Consider the following 16,560-nt stretch of genomic DNA (forward strand, 5'->3'; position numbering starts at 1 on the left):
TGGAAAACATCTCTCCTGCCCAACAACATATGTATCCATCCTACGAATGGAACAAAGGAAAAATTTTCGACGTAAACTGTTAATGTAACATAAATGCATTGTTACACACTCACACTCGGAGTTCAATTGTTATTCTACAGAGAATATAAATTCTTAATTGTTTGATAAAATATGTTCCATGTCGTTGGAAAAATAATGGTAACAGAGACCCTCTTGATTGTTCCCGTTCATGTATTTATTGGGATTGAAGTGGTGATTTTTTTTCGTGTTTTTTCATATAATGTACAAAATCATTAATCAACGAATCAGTTTGTATAGAAGTATTGATTCGATTTCGAAACTGTGGGTTTAAACAATGGATATCGTTTCTATGAGCCACCTAAATGGCATAAACAATCCGAGGATATTCAATATTAATTATACAATTAATTTACGTGGCGTGAATAGAACGCGCCCTTCCGCTCGTACGAAATCCTCCACCGTTTTGAACGTCGACAATATTGCGCTATTCGCTTTTCGGGGTACAATGGCTTTTAAAAATAATTTATTAAATTCAAAGTCCAATCGACCGCGCGGTAAATCATCGGGACACAGGACTGTTTTAATTTGTTCGTTTCGATAGGTATATCGAAACAATTTAGCTAACGCTCTAATGGATTCATATTATTGGCGGCGCGTAACAGCGGGAAAAAATTACTCGATCAACCATCTAAATCATTCGGCGTCCCGTCGAAAATCACGAATCACATTTCTGCAGAATTTCGTATAAATTAAACACATGAGCAAAAGCATCGGTAACCGGCGCAGCGGCGGCGGCGACTACATGGCCAACCGGTAGCGTATAAAAATAAGTTCAGAAACTTTCTTCGGGAACATTAAAGGTATACCTAGCGCTCTCCCGTTATTACAACTTTACAGGCTGTAAAATAGCCAGGACCCTTTAATTTACGTTCATTCACAAGGTCTCTCTTTCATGAACACCAGAAAATATGAACTGGCGTATGTACATATTTTGCAATCGCGATAGGCGCAAATACGTATATACAACTTAGTGTGTATCAGTTATATAATAATCATTATAGAAAATCAATCTGTACGATGCTGGTTAAGATACCGTGCGATCAGCGATTACTACGGCAGCATATCCCTTTTATCTCGATGTCGAAAAAGTATACATATTTGTTCAGCGACATGGTAAACATTTTATTTCTCGGTAAGATCGTCCGTGCAGGATCGCTCGAGGTAAACACGAGAATAAGGGACGAGGGCCCGGCGCGCCGGCGCTACGGTCCTGAGTACCGTGCCGTCGTGCTAGAGTGCAGGTGGGCCGAGGTCCAACGGAAACGGCCGAACGCGCGCTCGGGGGAAAACCGAGCGGCGACACTCGGCGAGTACTGTTGTTAGAGTATTCAGTAATGCTTTGCATGGCCAGCCAGTCGCTAGTAGGCTCGTCGGTGAGAGTCGTGTCGTTCACTCGAAGTGATCGTGTGGTGTTACTCGACGAGCCAGCCAGGAGACGGTATACCGAAACGCGAGGTATATTGATACGGCAACGAATGTAATCCGCAAACGTGAGTGCATTTCGTGAGACTGTGAGAGAATAAACGAAAACGAACAAAGCGTTATATTATCAAAAAACGGAGCGTACACCGACGGTGGGGCTTCGACTTCACGTACTGTTATTTCACTGAGAACAAAAAACCATCGAGCCACACTGTGTATGGTACACAAGCGACCCAAGATGCTGTCGTCAGTGCCAGCGAAATAATAATGTGGTGCGACGTTGGTCAGGTGAGTGCAGTGCTACGTCAATCCCCTTTCTTCGCATACTACTTATCTTTTTATTTTTTTTCTTTCTCGAAAATATTGTGTCTAAAAATCTGTGAGGCTCGCTCGCCACCGAGACACGTTCTTGCACGGCCAGCCCGAGAGAGCGTTACGTGAATTCGACAGAACGGAGTAGTCGGCGGAGTGTTGTCCGTTCTCTGTGAAAAGTCTCGCAGCTCCGTTTTCCAAGTTCGGTGTTGCTCTGATCGCATCGGGGGGGACTCGATCCCTCGGTCGCATGCGACGTCGTGCCCAGTGTTTTCAAGTGTGTGATTTCCTTCTTGTTTCACGAATATTCCCTCGGATACGGTCGGTTCTTGCCTCGGACCACAGAGAGGAGAACGGTTCTCACTCCCGTAACGCCTTTCGACGGCTGGCGCACACGAACAAGTCAGTGAGCGACCACGAGAGCCCGGTCGAGACTTTCCTCGAATATACATATACCTCACGATCTCATCGCGAGACCGCTACGACTATTCGCTCCGATCGCAGAATATTTCTCTCGACGAAGGGTGTGCCGAACCGTCGTCGAGTAAAACCATCCGTCGGCACAGAGCCGCGGAATTGACCGATTCGAAACTAAGCCATAAAACAAAGAGAACCTTCTAAACGAGAAAGAAGAAGAAGCAGAGAATCGCCAGGGTGGTTAGAGTTGCTTTCTCTTCGATTCGTAGGGTATCCAGGATTCGTGTGCCTGTAAAACTCGAGTGTAGTCGGAAACGACGGTAGAATCGTTGCATGGGAACAGCGGAGGTTTCACGGGGTAGCCGACGGTGTTTACGGGCGCCGGTTAGAAAACGACACGGCGGTGCATTGACGTTGGTGGCGAAGTGTCAGATTTGACGCGTGGTAACCTCGTGTTCAGTAGTTTGAATTCGAAGCGATCCCGCGTTTCCTTGGGCTTGGGGACGAGCGGCGGCGGTCGGGGGGAGGGAGAGGGAGAACAAGCGGTGACGGCAGGCAGCAGTGGAGGAGAAGTACGGGGGCAGAGGAGGACGAGAAAGGTAGAGAAGGGGGGCAAAAGGAGGAGGAGGAGGTGGCCGCGGCTGGATGGCGTAGATGGCGAGGCCGAGGGGGCGATCGAGGTGGCTGTGGTAACGACGGCGGGTCGTGGGTCGCCGGTCAGGGTGGGGGGAGGACGGGGGTAGAGAGAGAGAGAGGGAAAGAGAAACCACTGTGGAGAAGGAATAAGATAGAACGTAGAGCAACGGAGAAGGAGGATCGAAGTAGGAGCGAGCGAGAGAGAGATAGAGAAAGGTGACCGGAGGCTTCGAGGCTGCCTTTTCTTTACTTGGCCAGCGCTGTGGAGGAAACCTAGCGTCGCTACGGCGCGGCGCGAGGAGCGAGGAGAAGGGTACGAGTTCGCTAAGTGACGGGGAGGGGGCACGGTTATGACCAACCATCAAGGGGGCAACGTCGTCATGGTTACCGCGACGACAACAACCCGCCTGTTCTAAGGGATGTTTTTAAAAGCATATATTTGCTTTTTGCTCTTTTTTTACTTGGCGATCGCGTGGTCGCGATACCAACGATTTATTAGGCCTTTTTCACTCCCTCAGCCTCTTTTTACGGTTAACCTGTTAACCGGGGAGACGAGTTAACTCGTCCTCTATGATCGTTCCTAGTTTTCACGGGGAATTCTGCGATTTGACGATAGGTTGCAATCTAGGTGCGTAGGTTCGTAGGATTACACCGCTTCTACTATGCTATATTTGCTAGAATATGTTCGAACGATGCAACACCATCCAATGTTCCAAAAAATCGAATTTCTTGAGTGCAGTATAGTGGTTATTTAGTTTTTCTTGATGGAAATTCGCGTTAACCCTCGAACGGCGGAGCTTGGGTCAATTTTGACCCAGACAGTGATAATCGTTATTCTACAAATCGAATCGTTACGAATGGCCTTGAGGAATATAAATTGTGTAATTATGAAAACGATCCGCCATCCGAGGGTTAAATGTATAATTCACGGAGAGATCCGTCTCCGCAATCGTCTCTCGGATATTGATAAAATTTCGCAAATTCGTATTCCACAGTCGAATCTTCTCTGCCTCGATCAGACGAAAGTAGTGCTCTCGCAGAGAGGATCACGCGGCATTTCGGAGTCCGACATTGAAATGATGGAATCGTGGACGGTATCTGAAATCGTTGATCCTGGTGAAATACCAACGAAGAGTCGCCTGAAATCCCCATCGTTGCGTCAGACATGTATAAACTCGATGGTGTCAGAGCCGGCCGAGCCGGTGTGACGCAAATTTTCTGCATTACTCGTTGCTTTTTCTTTTTTTTTCGTAAAATATGTTACGTGTTTAGCGATTTCGACAGTGGAGTTATAGTGTAGTTATCAATGTCCCAACCGTGTGATCTGAAATTGGCCAGTGTGCGTGCGAGGGTCAACGAGAGTCAACTTCCAAATTGATTTTTCGATAAAAATGCCGGTAACTTTGTGTGCGAATTTCAATATTTTTCATATCTATTGATGATAGCATGTCGGGGGAGACTAGCGAAAGCGTCCGTCGGACACTTGCAACGAGCACGTTTCCAGCAAGTTGCGGGATTTTTGTTAATAATTTCGAACCGTCTCGATCTTCTTCATTAGTCATAGAATTCTATGTTGCTTGGACAGGGGAGAGTGGAAAATTATTTTTATTCAGTGACAGATCAGTGCGAGATTTCTTTCGAGTCATTGTATCAGCATTTTGGAAGATGCATCAGCTGCCAGTTGAATCTTCAACTTCTGTAGGGCACCTCAATAAATTATTTTTGAATTTATTTCGAGCATAAAACATCAGCAAGTCACCTGAAAAAATAAGGACAATGGTATTGGGGTAATACAATGTCCAGATAGAAGTCGGTCTAAAGTAAAAATGTAATTTCTGCTTCTTCGGTAAATAATAGCAAGTTTCGTTTCGCTCTATTTTCTAACATCACCCCTTGAACTCTACCGGACCACAACACTCGAAACACACGATCCAATCACGAGGCTTTCTTAAAAATAATTAAATTATCGTGTCCGAAGTGTCCCCTGTGTGGCTCTACAGAGAAATCGGTGCGCAAAGGGGTTCTTTGAGTCGCCTTTGCGGGCTATCATAGCGATCGCGGAAAAGCCGTTGCAACGGGTAAATTCGCGGAAAGACGATTTCATCGAATGGGCCAGGGGTAGGTCGAGGGGGATAGAGTTCCGGGCTGTATCTCGTGGTGGTGGTGCTCCTCCACGAGTACTTCCATCGGGGAGGGCCAGGACAAAGACTCGTTACGATGACCGAACGGCGTATGACGTCGAGGTACCCGACGGTATAAAGCGAGTCCGAGTTTTCCCCCGTTGCCCTCCTTCCGTCGTCTGTCCTCCGCCTCTTTCCTCCTCCTCTTGGTCGTCGTCGTCGTCGTTCCTCCTGCGGCAGATCGAGCCGTTCACCCACCATCACGGGTCATTAACGAGAGAGTTATCGACGCGCGATCTGTCAATAGGCTTCTCCCATTCATAAATTCGCCCGGCGTGTGGCGGCCGCATAGTTTTGCCGCGAAAACCACGTGGCGGCGGCGTCGGTGGCGCGCAATGTCCTCTTCGCCGTTGCACCGCAACGAGCCGAGCCTCTACTACGTGATTTACGGGCTGCGTCCCCGTTTTAAATGCATGCAGAGCAACCGTGCGTCGTGCATGTCCCTTTCTCCCGGTCCCGTGCGCAACGTGATGCCTCCTCTCTCTCTCTTTCTCTCTCCGGCTCGTCTTCTATTCGTGTGTATGCGTCGCACACGTGTATTTCGTCTACACATGGAACATCACCGGCGCGACCAGCGTGGGAGTCGAATGCCTTCGGAGAACCCAGTCGCACGCCACACCGCCAACCTCGGTCCATGAGAACGCATCCTAAATCTCTGATCGCCCTTGGCCGTGAACACCTTTCCAGAAATCGCGCTGGAAACGTTATCCTCCTGCAAAACCTTCTGTTAACTCGTTTTTCGAGTCCACCAACTCCAATTCCGTCAGGAGTTGGATCCTTGCCGCAGTCCGTTTCATCTAGAAACAGCGAAATCGTGTTACATGAAACTTCCAAAGTAAACTTTTTATGGGAGGGTTGTCAATCTTCGCACCGTGTTATAAATGGGTTCGAGTGTACAAGTAACTTTCCCACAAAGAAAGGTATTTCAAAATCTCCTACAGTACATAATTAGAAAGATCACTTAAACCCATAACAATTTCCCTTCTGTCGAAAAAGACTCGGAAGTTCCAAACCAAATCCTCCTTGGAAGTCGATCTTGTCTAGCCCGAAGTAAACTCGACGATCAATGAACGCGCACGCGTTCTGTAAAGTTAACTTGCAAATGAAGGAGGATGACTCTTTTCCGTTATACGAAATTTTCACGGACGCGTGTACGATGAATGAAAGAGGACAAGGGGAACAATGCTGAATATATTCAGCGGTAACGGTACGTTGTCCGGCGTTTCACGGAACATTTGCAAACTGGACTGTCCCATGCGCGTACCCGACCTACGACACTGTTTGGCGTTCGCTGATAACATCGGTGAATCACGAATTACGAATGTTACGCTGTGTCTGGCATCTCCCACTGTCCCCCCTTCGATGCAAAGACACCGACGAAGCACGTGGTGGCGGCGGTCTCTCGTACACGCGCATGCAACCTCGCATTGCACTCTGCACAGTTTTGTTTACGTTACCGCCCCCCACCTCCCACCGCGATTGAAAAATTCGTAGCCGCCACCGCCGCCGACGCCGACGCCGACGCCGCTTGCTGCAGCTCGTGTCAACGTAATTCGTGCATCGCACGCATTCCACGTAACGTTCCCAACGATCCGACCTCCTACCATTTACCGATTGATACCTCGATGAACCGCTTCGAGCCGCGAAACAAAAATAAAACCACGCTTGTAATCTACTTGTTACGTTCAAATACATCCGAAATTACGTCCGGGACTTTTAAACTAGTTACCAAATCTTACTGGCTCAGGAAATTGCAAATTGTCCAGCAGGTAATCGCAAGGAAGGCTATAAGTTAAACGACAAACACGAGTCGTTCAACTATATAGTATCTTCCATCCTGCCACTTAGTCACCTTCAACAAGTTACCGAAGAAAGAAATACATAGCTGTATGATAGAGAGGTACGGCATAGCGTGTTTCGTTCTCCATTGATAATTCCACGCTATCTTCTAGTGTAGCATCGTATTGCTACTTACCGCGGTCATTCACTGTACGTAATTGCAAGCAACATTGTTCTTCCGTGCGGGGTTTGTGTATTTTAGTAGACTCCAGGCTTCTGCTTGTAGCACGGAACTCTCGGAGAAGCCGACCGTGCAATAAAGTCATGATAAATGAATAGAATGATGCAGGAGCACCTCGGTTCGTTCAGCGGTTTGTCTTTACACGACCTGTTAACGGGAGAATGACTGGAGGAAAATTTAGGGTACCTGACCCCTAGGTATCGTAGTATTTTCTCAGTCATAATAAACGTATTAGCGTTACAAAGAGAAGAAGGAACCCCGGCGGTGTAGTGTCCAACATCGTAGGAATCCGACCACGTGCCATTAACTGGCGCCATTCACGTTGAAAAGCGGCCACCATTCACGAAAAGTAACCGCCGTCTCACCCCCGGGACCCTCATTGTGTGTGTGTATGTGTGTATGCATCGATTCGGCTTCTCTCCACGCAACAAGACGTATCGATAACCGTCGTTCTATTCGAGTGCACGTCAGAGTTGAGTATCCTTTTGCGGTAGGTTAAGGTTAGACGCCGGAGAAAACTGCGCCCGTGATCGACGACGCCAATCCGTTGTCCTCTTCCTTCCCTAGTTCCACCGGCGCTTTTGTGCGGACAAATTTCACGCCCACCACGCCGATGGTGTCGTAATTGCGAAGGTAGTGCTTCGGGGGACTGAATCCGAGGCTTCAGTCTTTGCCGGACTTTTGCGCCCGCTGGATCCTCTAATGACTCCCGCCGTTCTACACCGAAGTCATCGTGTTCAACGAAATGACTTCTGCTTCCCGTTCGATGAACTTGTAAAAAGATCAAGACACACCGGCCCGGCTGTCCAAAGTGTCAAAGTCAACAGTTAGACCTGCCAGATGATGTAGCAAGATAGGTCAACGACCATGAAAGATGCCTTCCCTGTTTAGGCGGTCGGGGGATACCTTCGGATATAATGAAACAGGAATAATGGGACCTGTCCGGCGGACGCGCGCGTTGCGGTTTCCTCATAGAATCCTCTCGCACTATACTGTACCGTGGCTCATGCGAGCAGGTGTCGGCATTCGGGACACTCGACCCTTGTTTCGCCGTCGGCAAAAGCGATCTGACTCCACATTTCTATCGAACGGTTCTCTACCCCGCTGCTACTCGGCCTTGAACCCTTAATCCTTCGCGTAACCCCCTCCCGCCATTGATCATGTGTGCGTTTCTTTTCAATTTTCCAGGGCCTTTGTATTGTAGTTTTATTAGCTTCCGTGCGCAGGACCGCTTTTGTTTACCGGCTGACCGAAATTATATCACCGGCTCGTGCCGCGGCGCTCATTGTTTTGTAGCTGAATGAGCGAGAGAGCTGCTGCCGGTGGCTTTCTGCGTTTTTGTGGTCACGAGTGCTGTTCTCGACGTCGATGGAGCTGTACAACCATTCGAACTTCACTACGTTCGTTCCTCTCTTTTTTTTTTTCCACCCTCGATCGAAGTCTCCTTTGTCGAGTTTCTTCGATCTGTTTGGCCGGCTTCTAAACGCGTTAGAGGATTTCTAGACCAGCGTGTTGCATTTCGAAAAATTGGTGTGTCCGGTTCGTCTCGTGGTTTACTTAGGGGTTGAAGCAAAATTATAAATCGGGTGGAATACTGATAACGTATGACCCGAGAACTGATGGATCCCTGAACGCGCGTGTGTCCTGAGAGGGACTCGTGTCGGAGTACTGGTGTCTTCCCGCCAATCGGCGATAACAGGTAGCCGTCGACGCGCTTGTTAAACAGACAAGCGAATCCCCATGACATTGGCAGTCGTACGGTTACAGGCTCGCATTCTCACACGAAATGGCCGGTACGTGTCCACGAAACAATGCGAGACCGTTTACGACACGCGACCAGCGAAACGGGTTCCCGTGGCCTATACAAAAGCGCATTATCGGGTGGTGGCGCTCTCCGTCGGGCTTGCACACCCACGATTACGTTGTAATAATGTATGCCGGGGGTTCTCCGCGGTAGGTGACGTGCCGCGAAGCAACGAAACGGAGGAAGCAACAGCTGACACGATATCGACGTGAACGAGAACAGTTTATGTACTTTCTACGCTGAACGGGCCCGCCACCAGACGCGAGAGAGAGAGAGTGAACGAGTATAGGATGATCCACGTGTATGCGTGAGAGGTTCTCGCGTTACATCGGGAGAGCTCGTTCGTATATAACGTAAAGTACGATGTAAACACACGTGGATGGCTGAGAGAAAGGGATGGGGAAACGAGAAGAGAGAGATAGAGAAGAGCAACCGACGTAGAAGTCGTCGGAGTGTGCGTCGGTGCATTGTGACTCTTCTACCACCAATCTCCCTCGAACTCGGTACAGCTTCTCCTTTCCCTACCCTCCTTCCTTCCTTCCTTCCTTCCTTCCTTCCATCCCTTTGGACCACCGGATCGTTGTGCACTTTCGTCTCGCCCCTCGTCGCCCTTCTTGCGATACGCTTTGTCCTCCTCGGAGCTCCATTCCGCGGCTCAGTCGATTTCGGACGCTGGTGAGCGCAGGCCGATGACGACAACAGCTACGACTTGAAAAAGTTGAGTCAGTTCAGCTGGTGGACAGCTAACCCTGTTCGTCGACGGTGTGCACGCTTTCACTTGTAGCTTGTTGGCGCTTGTTGCGACCAACAGCCTCTCCTTCGTTGTCCTCTTTTCGAGTCCTCTGTGAAACTGGTAGACACAGCTTCTTCTTCCGTCAATTCTAATAAGATTGTTTCATCTCTTCCCCTCTAACGATTTCAAGCTACATTGACATTTCTACATAGTCTTAATCTGTAGACTGCTTTAAATTGCGCTCTGGTCCATTTTCCGTTTACATCCCTAAGCTTCCAAATGTACGTTGATCGCTCGTTCTGGAGCTGTTCCTCCAGCAGTAACATCCCCTATTCTACCGACAACAGTCTCTCGAGCAACAAATCTCGGTGTCATCTGCTTCCCCGAGCTTCTAAATGCACGTCAATCTTTCCCCGACAATCTGCTAGCCGCAAAGTGGATCCGGCAGCCTGTAGAACGAGAGAACGCGTTGTTCCATTTACGTCGATCCCCCCCCACCGTCCCGAGGAGCAAGTACCGATATCGCGTTCCCTTTTCAGAGAAAGAAACACGGATTTAACCAGCTCGCACTTGAACTTCTCGGATTGTCGATAAGAACACGCGACAGGTTCTCTTCAGCACACACACACACACACACGTACATATATACATACATAGTGAGAGAGAGGGAGAGAAAGAGAACTCTGGTGGTGGTGGCGGTGGTATGCAGGCACTTGCTAGGCGCCAGTTAAACTCGAGTACACAACGGGCACGTGAGAGCGTGTATACGAGGTTGCCCGTGAATGAAGTCTATTTGCGTACGACAATAACAGGTGACACTCTACGGTTGTTTACCTTCCCTATCGGCAAAAAGCCGGACATGGGAAACCGCGGGGATGAGGGCGGCCGAACGGGGACCGGCGCGAACGGATTGTCACGGAAAGAGAGACGGCGAGAGCGAGAGAGAAACGAACATATAGCGGCAGGAACCACGTGGACGCCGTATTTTAAAGATTGCCACTGGAGTCGAGGGACGCGTACCGTGAATGAAGCATGTGCGCGCCCGGTATGATCGACTCTGAAACGGGTCGTTGTACCGTCGCGGGGACACGTAATATTGCACGTGAGGCGTACCCGATGACGCGTCGCACGCGAATGGATATCATCGTTTTGTACGTATCATTGTTGCGCGACTGCTGCTTGTTTCGAATGATTGCGGACGTCGAAAGCTTCGCGTCTAACAGCAACTCCCATACAGCCTGTCGGAGAAAGAGCGAGTCTAGAACGGCGATAGACCGTCGGATCCCAGTCATTATCCATCAACAATGGACGCAGAAGTAGAATCTCAAGAAAGTGGCCTCCTCCACGTGCGCCAATAACCAATCAGACCCAAGGTTCACGAGTCTACACGTTAACACAAGTTCATTCAAAGTCTTTTTCTAAGGAAGGGGATCTGCTAGGCTCTCCGATGCTAGTCATTAGCCAATCCATTGACAATTGACGCATTACGTACTCTCAGAAAAACTAGTCTCTACAAATATGTTCATAAAGTCCTCCTCCACGCGGACCCGGTAACCAATCAGCCCCGAGGTTCGTTTACCTAGAACGGCGATAGACCGTGATCCTCGTCATCCAATCCATTAAGAATAGAACAACATGTAGAATCTCCGAAGAAGCGGCGATGTCTACAAACACGCTCGTAAAGTCCTCCTCCTCGTGGACTCGATAACCAATCAGCCCCGAGGTTTCCTCAAGTTCATTCAAAGTCTCTCTCAAAGAGAGGGGATCTGCTAGGCTCTCCGGTGCTAGTCGTTATCCAATCCGTTGACAATTGACGAATTACGTGTTGTCGGAACAACTAGTCTCTACAAATATGTTTATAAAGGCCTCCTCCACGCGGACCCAGTAACCAATCAACCGAGAGGTTCGCGTTTATCTAGAAAGGCGATAGACCGTGATCTTCATCATCCAAACCATTAAGAATAGAAAGACATGTAGAATCTCGGAAGAAGCAGCAATGTCTACAAACATGCTAATAAAGTCCTCCACCTCGTGGACTCAATAACCAATCAGCCCCGAGGTTCATGTGTCTAGACGTCTCCTCATCTCCAGCAGACTGGCCCGGCCATGTAGCTCGGGACACGGCACGCGTGCAGACACCGTCCACGAAAGTTACCGGTGCAACGTGCACCGTGCACGTTCTCCGGTTCACGGGCAGACACATCCGCGCGATTTACGAGTCCCTTGGTCAGCGCTCCTTCTCCTTTGTCTCTTTTGTTCAAACAGAGTCGGGGTCGCGCGCGCCCGCGCGGACACACACAGACGCGCGAGGGATGTGCGAACGTCCCCCGAGCGAAGAAATGCTCGGACGGATCTCCGAAGATCACGTGCTGCGCATAACTTACATTCCCACCACTCCTTTCGGTAGCACGTGCTTCCACGGTTCTCTATCTCGTTCTCTCTGCCGGCCTCCCGGTTGTATATACGTCTCTCCCTCTTTCTCTCTCTCCCTATCGGCTCGTATCTCTGTCTCACTTTTAAGCGTGCCTGCCCCCCCGTCCGTTCCCCCCCGCTCTCTACCCCCCTCGTTCTCCCCCACGGTCGCGTTTGATTCCGCGATTCGGTTCAATCGAATGGTGTACAATCTTAGTCAGTCGCCACCCGCGACGCCGCACCGACGGACTTGGTCGTCACGCTCCCATGGTACTTTGCCTCGGGTCTCGTTCGCTACAGCGTTGATCCTTTGGTCCTACTCGATGCAATGAAAGCTGTGGTGTTGCTCGGTTTCGATATTTTCCCCCCCTGCGAATGGAATAAATCACTCTCTGCCCTGGACTTTGGCTAGGTACTTAGGGATTCAACTAGACTAGTCCAGCTGCTCCAATGAACTCTATCTACCGATCTCCCATATTTCGACTTTTACTCTACCCTCGCGAGTCCGAAGACCCCATCAGACTTTGGAAAGTTTACATTTCGGCTCCCGTTGCAACCCTCGAAAGTCGGACGAAGTTTGATTACATTTTGGTTCAGCTAGCATAGGTGTAGATTGGGGTTCGTGTAGTATTACATCGTTATAGCATCGTCAACTGATAAGATATCAGCGTTTATGTAAGTTATCGAGATCCGGTCAGTTAAGGATTAATTGTGCCACGTCTTTTGTAAATATTTCGGATATCGTTCTCGTCGAGAATCATCTCGCGACGATGATAGAAGGGGTGGTTCTTTTCGGAGTCCAACGGAGGCAGGGTGAAGCCGAAACGAAGACGCATCGGGAACCTAACTTGATCCGACGGTGGGCACTTTCGCGTGACAAATAGATCGCCACGTGGTGTTCAGGTTATCCCTCGTTTCCCCCTGCGCATCCATCCGACCAGCTTCCCCCTCGCCGATCCGGCCAACTGTAAATTCACGCGCCTACACACAGGTGGCACCGCCCTCTTGCCGGTGCATGTACGAACAGGAACGAGTACCCCCTTCAGGGATATAGTTATGCTGTACATACAAACTACGGGCGAAGTTGGAGGGGGGATAAGCGCGCAGGTGAGGGAGAGAGAGGGGGGGCCGTCTGTTTATCATATGTAAATTTGCGGTAGCCGCGTGGGTGCAACGGAGATGGTAAAAAGAGACCGCACCGGACGGAGATACGAACTCTCCATTCAGTAGTAAATGCATTCCAGCGGTGGTCCTCGTGCCGCCAACAACCTCCGCGTCTCCGTGCTTTGCCGTGTGCTACACTGTAATACTCGTGCTTCTCCTATTAGGACTCGGAAAGAAACTTCGGACAATTCGAATTTCAACTTCGCACGCTATCGAACCCTCGTCTCGAACTACTCTTATCGGGCAACATCTTTCGTTGATCGGCTTAAGACGCTCTGGATTGTCTTCAATCTTTCTTACTACCTCCAGGATATGTTCTAGTGCTCTTATCAAATCACTTTTCAAAATCGAACATTTGGAACCCCGGGGTCGTAGACGATTAATTCTATCCTAATTAAAATGATTGAAGGAAATTCGCGAACCTAACGATAAGTCAAACATAGGAGGGATATTTTCTGTCGTATTCACTATTCTTTCATCACGAACGCAGTTCAAATTCGGTTCGACTCTCGAAATTGTAGAATAGGTGGATGGGGGTTAAGGAAAAGCGTGTACATATGTTACACTTCATAACATTTGGAATCTCGGGGTGGTAGACGATTAATTCTGTTCTAATTAAAATGATTGGAGGAAATTCGCGAACCTAACGATAAGTCAAACATAGGAGGGATATTTTCTGTCGTGTTCACTATTCTTTCATCACGATTGCAGTTCAAATTCGGTTCGAATCTCGAAATTGTAGAATAGGTGGACGGGGGTTAAGGAAAAGGGTGTACATGCTATAAAAATAGTTCGTTGCTCATTACTAGACAGCGGATGTTTATGCAGCATAAAAATTTTCTTTCTAAATACGTTTAATAGGTTGAAAGTAACGTAAAAGCTACTCAGTTTTGTCATAAATGCGTAAACTCCGCTGTCTACTCCTTACATCAACTGAAGTACATATCTGTAAGGTCCTATAAAACAACGAAGTGGAAGTAGCGCGAGGACAGGGGGTGAGATTGGGGTTGATTCCTGGCGCAAAAAGTGTTCAGGGCCTAACAGAGCATGATGCAATCCTGGTAGCTGGCATCACCAGGAATGTAGACTGTTCGATGCATTCCCGGTGTGCTCGAGAGGCATATTTATCGAAGGTTGTACGGCGCGGCGGCAGGATCCGAAACAACCGCTCTCGCGTTGTAACACACGCAACTGGATCTGTATCGCGTGCGAAAGGCCAGCCGCATGCGATGGTTGACGCACTCTCTTACAGGTGGCAGCACAGTACGGTCCTCGTTTCTCGTATACACGCGACACCGTACATATACGGCCACGAGCTCGCACACACACACCGGCACACCGAGCTCTTGTCTCACGCGTAAATACCCGGATACTTGCGCAAGAATTCTTCTCTCGACGCACGGTGACTCGTGCTCTCTTTTCGATTCCCGCGTTCACGCTTATCTCTACGCTCCTCTCCTCTCTTCTTCTTCTTCTCACGAGTTTAATAAGAGATGTCTCAAAAGTCTAGCGCAACCCGCATGAAGTTCGGCTTTGACACCACCCACGGGCACGTAATTGTTCAATTTCGAATTACATGCTTCGGGGTCGACCTGTACTTGCGGGGAAGTCATTCGAAATTTTTTGGGAAACCATGTTTGTGAAAATCAATAGGATTTACATGTTTTACAATGTGGGAACACAGGTTGCTAGATGAAGTTATTCTCGAAGGAAGAAGGAAAACCTGGCCGGTCGATAGCGGCGCATTCGACGATCGGAAGATGTTTGGTCCGAATTGTCGAACTTGCCGAGCTTTTATTTACAGCCCTAATCGGGAGTCTAACCTCGTGCGGCTTCTGCCGAGACACAAACTGTAATCACGTGTATTGCTCGCCGTTCCACCCACACGAGGAACGCCTTATCGCGTAACGAGGCTACAATCCACGCAGTTGCGCCGAGGCGTGCATGGTGGGAGACTATCACCGGCAACGTGCTTTCGACTGTGTGTTCGAGGTTACGCAATCAGGCTTTCCACTTCGCCGTTGACGTTGCCGACTGTGCGTCGACGTCGACGTCGTCGTCGTCAGTGTCGTTTTCGAAAGGGCGCTCTCTCGAGCACTCTCTGTCGCGGCACTCTCTCGTTCGATAGCAGTCGGCGAATAGTCGTCGGCATCGATCCCCGAGAAAACTTGCTGCCGCCGCGCGCTGAACACGGTCTTTTTTCGAAGTCGCGAGTAGTATAGCGTGAGCAAGCAGTTACGTGGCGTCGCAGAGCGGTAGGAGGGGATACGAGGAAATTGTGATTACGTAACACGCGCTGGCGGACGCGTAAGCGCTTCGAGATTTTTGACGTAAGGGACGTAGATAGAACGGGAAAGATCGTCCGAAGTCCGCGCGTCGAGAAATACTTACTTCCTCGAAGGATAATTAGGGAAATATTATTCTATGCGTATTCACGGTGATTCCCATAAGGAGAATCCCGTGTAAAATATGCTCGCGTCTGGAAGCCGGATAGACGGTATTACGAGTGCATACAATACTGTCTAAATTCACGCATTCGCCTTTATCGCGGCACGTCATCCAGGAAGAAAATGCCATAAAATTGCATAATACCCCTGCGAGCGAGCGGACGCTACTTCCCTTCACCGACGACTCGCGATTTGTCTCTCTCAGTCGGGCGACGACTCACTCTCCCGTTTTGATTCCCTTTAGCGAAACAACCCGGCAATTATAACGTGGCCGCGCCGCGACGCTCTTCGATCGTGTCCGAACGGGAGGAGAAAGAGAGCGTGTACGTGGGTCTCTCTCTCTGTATGTATGCTCGGCGCTCGCGCGCTGGCGGGCACGTTTAGTTTTCCCGGCTCGAAAAATTGCTCCCCCTGGCCCGGAGCCCGGCGAACGTAAAATCATCAAAATACGTTCATCCACCTTGAAAATGACCAGACATTCTCCCTCGGTACCTGAAACTCATAGTACCTCCCGAAATTGTTCAGCGTTATTTTCGCTGATCTCCCTCCCTCTCCTCGGCCCCTCCCCCCTCCCACGGTCTCAGTCCAAAAAAGGCACCCCACCTCGCGCCACCCCAGAGTCAGTGTCCTTTAAGTAAGTTAGACGCCTGCGCAAATCGACGGTGCAAATTCTCGACTGGCAATGGCGAGGGTGGCGTGGCAGCGGTGGGGGGTGGTTGCCGGTGATCTGGTGGGGGATGGTTCATTCGGGGCGGTGGTGGGGACCGGGACGGGGGGCAGAGAACGAGGCAGAAGGGTGTGCAGATATCGGTGTGTGCCGCGTGGGTGGATGGGTGGAGGGTTAATAGGACGTTGGCGCCACGACGGCGGCTCCGAGAAGCGCGGCCACGTGCGCTCGCTATCGAACGGGCGCCATCCCCAATCTGCCCCGA

The 16,560-nt window shown here is 49.7% G+C and overlaps 1 protein-coding gene across 3 annotated transcripts in view; it reads left to right on the forward strand.

Moving 5' to 3' along the window:
• Tara (SERTA domain-containing protein 2 taranis) overlaps nt 1–16,560 on the forward strand; it is a 51,441-nt gene that overhangs the window by 2,645 nt on the left and 32,236 nt on the right. The window contains exon 1 of one of the 3 annotated variants that reach the window (XM_076433820.1): nt 1,391–1,791. The exons of the other annotated variants lie outside the window; for them this stretch is intronic. Coding sequence (XP_076289935.1) covers nt 1,771–1,791 — 21 coding nt within the window. The 5' untranslated portion in view covers nt 1,391–1,770. Of the gene's footprint in view, nt 1–1,390; nt 1,792–16,560 lie in introns of those variants that run through there. 3 annotated transcript variants of the gene reach the window in all.

The sequence above is a fragment of the Lasioglossum baleicum genome, chromosome 11 (assembly GCF_051020765.1).
Source record: "Lasioglossum baleicum chromosome 11, iyLasBale1, whole genome shotgun sequence".
Classification (NCBI taxonomy): domain Eukaryota; kingdom Metazoa; phylum Arthropoda; class Insecta; order Hymenoptera; family Halictidae; genus Lasioglossum; species Lasioglossum baleicum.